Here is a 2,770-nt window from a genome sequence, read left to right as displayed (position 1 = left end):
ACTCATCACAGCTCCAGCGCATCTACCTGACCGCCAACTTGATTCGGAGCGCCCCACGGACCCTCTGCAACGCGCTTATTAAGTGTTCGGATAATATCGTCAAACCCTTCAAACGTTTCTTCAACCTTCTTCACTTCGTTCTGGAGCGCAACGAGCGCATCGAACTTGGCTGTTGCAATTCTCCAGAGAGCATTCTCTGTGTCTCTAGCCCCACCGGCGACGAAATTATTGTATGTCTGTGGGGCTTTGAAAAGGTAGGGCAGGACCTCTGTTAGGGCTGGAGGTACAAAGAGTGCCCACAAACCAGAGGCTGGGAGCTTGCCTTGTGTTGACGGCCCAAGCTTAGAAATCTGGTCCTCGGTGGGGATGCCAAATCGTTGGTTAGGAAGGGTTATTGAGCTATTCTTATTTGGAGGAATCACAACCCAATTTGCTGTCAGGACAGATTTTATGAACGCGATGGCTGCAAGGGCTGTGTCTTGCATGGCAACTATGTCAGCGGCAGCAACAACGTTGGCCCATAGACCTGGATTTTCATTCAAATATCGAAAATATAAGACACGAGAGGCTGCGGCCTCCGCTCGGGGACTTGTTGAACTTTGATCAAGTGGGTCTAAAAGCTCATTGGAAACGTCTTCAATGGCTGGTGGTCCCTTAAATATTCTGCCCAGAGCGTCCAATGCATGACTATTTATAGGCTTAGAAGGTATCGACTGTACCGGGTTTATCCATCTGTTTCCTGCCTCTACGAGCATTACTCGGGGTAGAGAGGCAAGAATGTCAAGATCACCTGTCGGAACTGGGCCGTGAGCCCATTTAATAGGCTGGATGTCAAAAGCCTCTGATATCCGTGAAAGAATCTTATCCAAGAAAGATTGGGGTTGCTGAAGTAGATGATTTGGATATAGTATCGCATACTGAGAGATATAGCCCATAACTGGCCCCAAGAGAATCGGTGAGTATGCAGGATCTAGGATTGAAGGGTCGACATAGTAATTCATTATCTTGGCGTGGAGGCCGCTTGAAATGAGGTATTCGAGGGAAGGGGAAGAAAATGGTGGGTATGAATGACTCTGGACTTTAGAGCGCTGACGGAGTCCGGGAGCTTCAATCCGAAGCAGCTCACGGAGAAAATGGATATGGGTCATGTGCAAGAGTACGTCGTTGGGGTCGACCATTTGAGAGGCCGCAAAACTCAGCAAACTGGAGCATCCGAACTTAGATTCAATGTCAGGGAAATGTGACGCCGCTATTGCATGCCAATCCATGGATCCCGCTTTGGTAATTAAATCCATTAATCTGCTTTGAGCTACCGACTTGTCTCGCCTGCTGATATGCCCTGGCGGTTCTGAGTTGTCCAAGCTGCAGATGGAAAACAAACGTTCGTACACATCTCTATCATTGAACATTCTCCTCCACATTAGCCCCCGGCCTCCTATCTTATTTTTCTTCTCCCTATCTGCGAAGACATCGCTTTCGTAGTCGTGAACATAGTCGGCTTCTAGGAGAGCCCATAGAACATCAAAAGCAGATTGCGAGACCGCGGTTTCAGAGACCGTAAGCCAAAGCTCTACTAGGGCGATCACAAGAGCTGGGTTTCCAGAAATAATCGCTGCATCACCGCTTGAATTACTACCTTTTCTTAGCAGAGATAAAGTAAGGAGGTTGATGGGCGGAGATGGGGCTTTGATGCCAGCGAGCAAATTTAAAGGGGGGCGGATTGACTGGAGTTGGGTGAAAGAAAGATATGAAACGGCTGTGGTAGCTAATTCCACTAAAGGAGACGGATCTTCATGCAATATAGGGAGAACCTGCGAAACTTGAGTGAGAATAGTAGAGAGAACGTTCTGGCTGGTATTGGCAATGAGTTCGATCTTGAGCTTGTCCAGGGTGGTGACATCAAGCGGGGTGGACGGATCCTGGATGACCTGATCAAGATGATTTTTCACAACATTAAAAGAAGAAGGAACCTCCATGGCTTCCTCTCGCCCTCATCGACGCGATACAAAGACATCCAGGGAGCAACCTAACGAGATCATTGCGACAGACGTTTTCCGCCCGGAGTTGACGATCTGAGAATGATTGCCCCACATGCAAATAGACCAAACAAAGCAAACAAAGCAAACAGCACTGGTTCAACTCCAAAGGCGCAAGCACCAAACAAGCTCTCCTAGAAACTGAGGATATACCCACAACTACTCCATAAATATATTATTCTCTGTCACTGGGGAGCGGCCAAATCAGAGCTCCCGAATGATGGCGGAGTTAAATCCTCTAATTTCCCTGAAATCGTCCGACTCGGGCCTCCAAATCCTACTTCATCCTCTCGTCCTCCTCAATATCTCAGATCACGTCACCCGACATTTTGTAAGACAGGAAAAGGGACCAATTGTCGGGGCGCTAATAGGACAGCAGAAGGGCCGGACCATTAGCCTTGAGCATGTATTTGAATGCAATGTTGTAACCGCCTCGAATGGAGACAGTGTACTTTCTGAGCCCTGGTTTGAAGAAAGACTACAACAATGTTCGGTCCACTCTGTACCTAGTCGTTGTTCAATAAGTGTTACTAACTGGTATATCATTTTCGGTATAGTTAGGGATGTCCATAAAGATCCTCCGTTAGACCTTGTTGGATGGTTCACCCTCACCCCGCCCACAGGTCCTACCGCTTCCCAATTGCCTATCCATGAACATATCCTCCAGAAATTTAACGAAACAGCAGTCCTGGTTGGATTTGATCCTTCCGGGCTGAAAACAACACGTCCCACAC

At 47.9% G+C, this 2,770-nt stretch overlaps 2 protein-coding genes across 2 annotated transcripts; one reads left to right on the top strand and one right to left on the bottom strand.

Moving 5' to 3' along the window:
- Nucleotides 1–5: 5 nt before the first annotated feature.
- On the bottom strand, nt 6–1,976 carry HCAG_02928 (conserved hypothetical protein; the record flags this gene model as incomplete). Its single annotated transcript, XM_001542707.1, has 1 exon — nt 6–1,976. The coding sequence occupies one exon, from the start codon at nt 1,974–1,976 to the stop codon at nt 6–8; it is 1,971 nt and encodes a 656-aa protein (XP_001542757.1).
- Nucleotides 1,977–2,256: 280 nt separating this feature from the next.
- On the top strand, nt 2,257–2,623 carry HCAG_02927 (predicted protein; the record flags this gene model as incomplete). The annotated part of the gene is made up of 2 exons (XM_001542706.1): nt 2,257–2,484; nt 2,594–2,623. 2 exons carry the CDS (start codon nt 2,257–2,259, stop codon nt 2,621–2,623), a joined length of 258 nt encoding a protein of 85 aa, XP_001542756.1.
- Nucleotides 2,624–2,770: the final 147 nt, after the last annotated feature.

Source organism: Histoplasma capsulatum, genomic scaffold (assembly GCF_000149585.1).
Source record: "Histoplasma capsulatum NAm1 scaffold_2 genomic scaffold, whole genome shotgun sequence".
In the NCBI taxonomy this organism is placed as follows: Eukaryota; Fungi; Ascomycota; class Eurotiomycetes; order Onygenales; family Ajellomycetaceae; genus Histoplasma; species Histoplasma mississippiense.
Note: the sequence above shows the minus strand (reverse complement) of the source record. Positions and strands in the feature narration are given on the sequence as shown.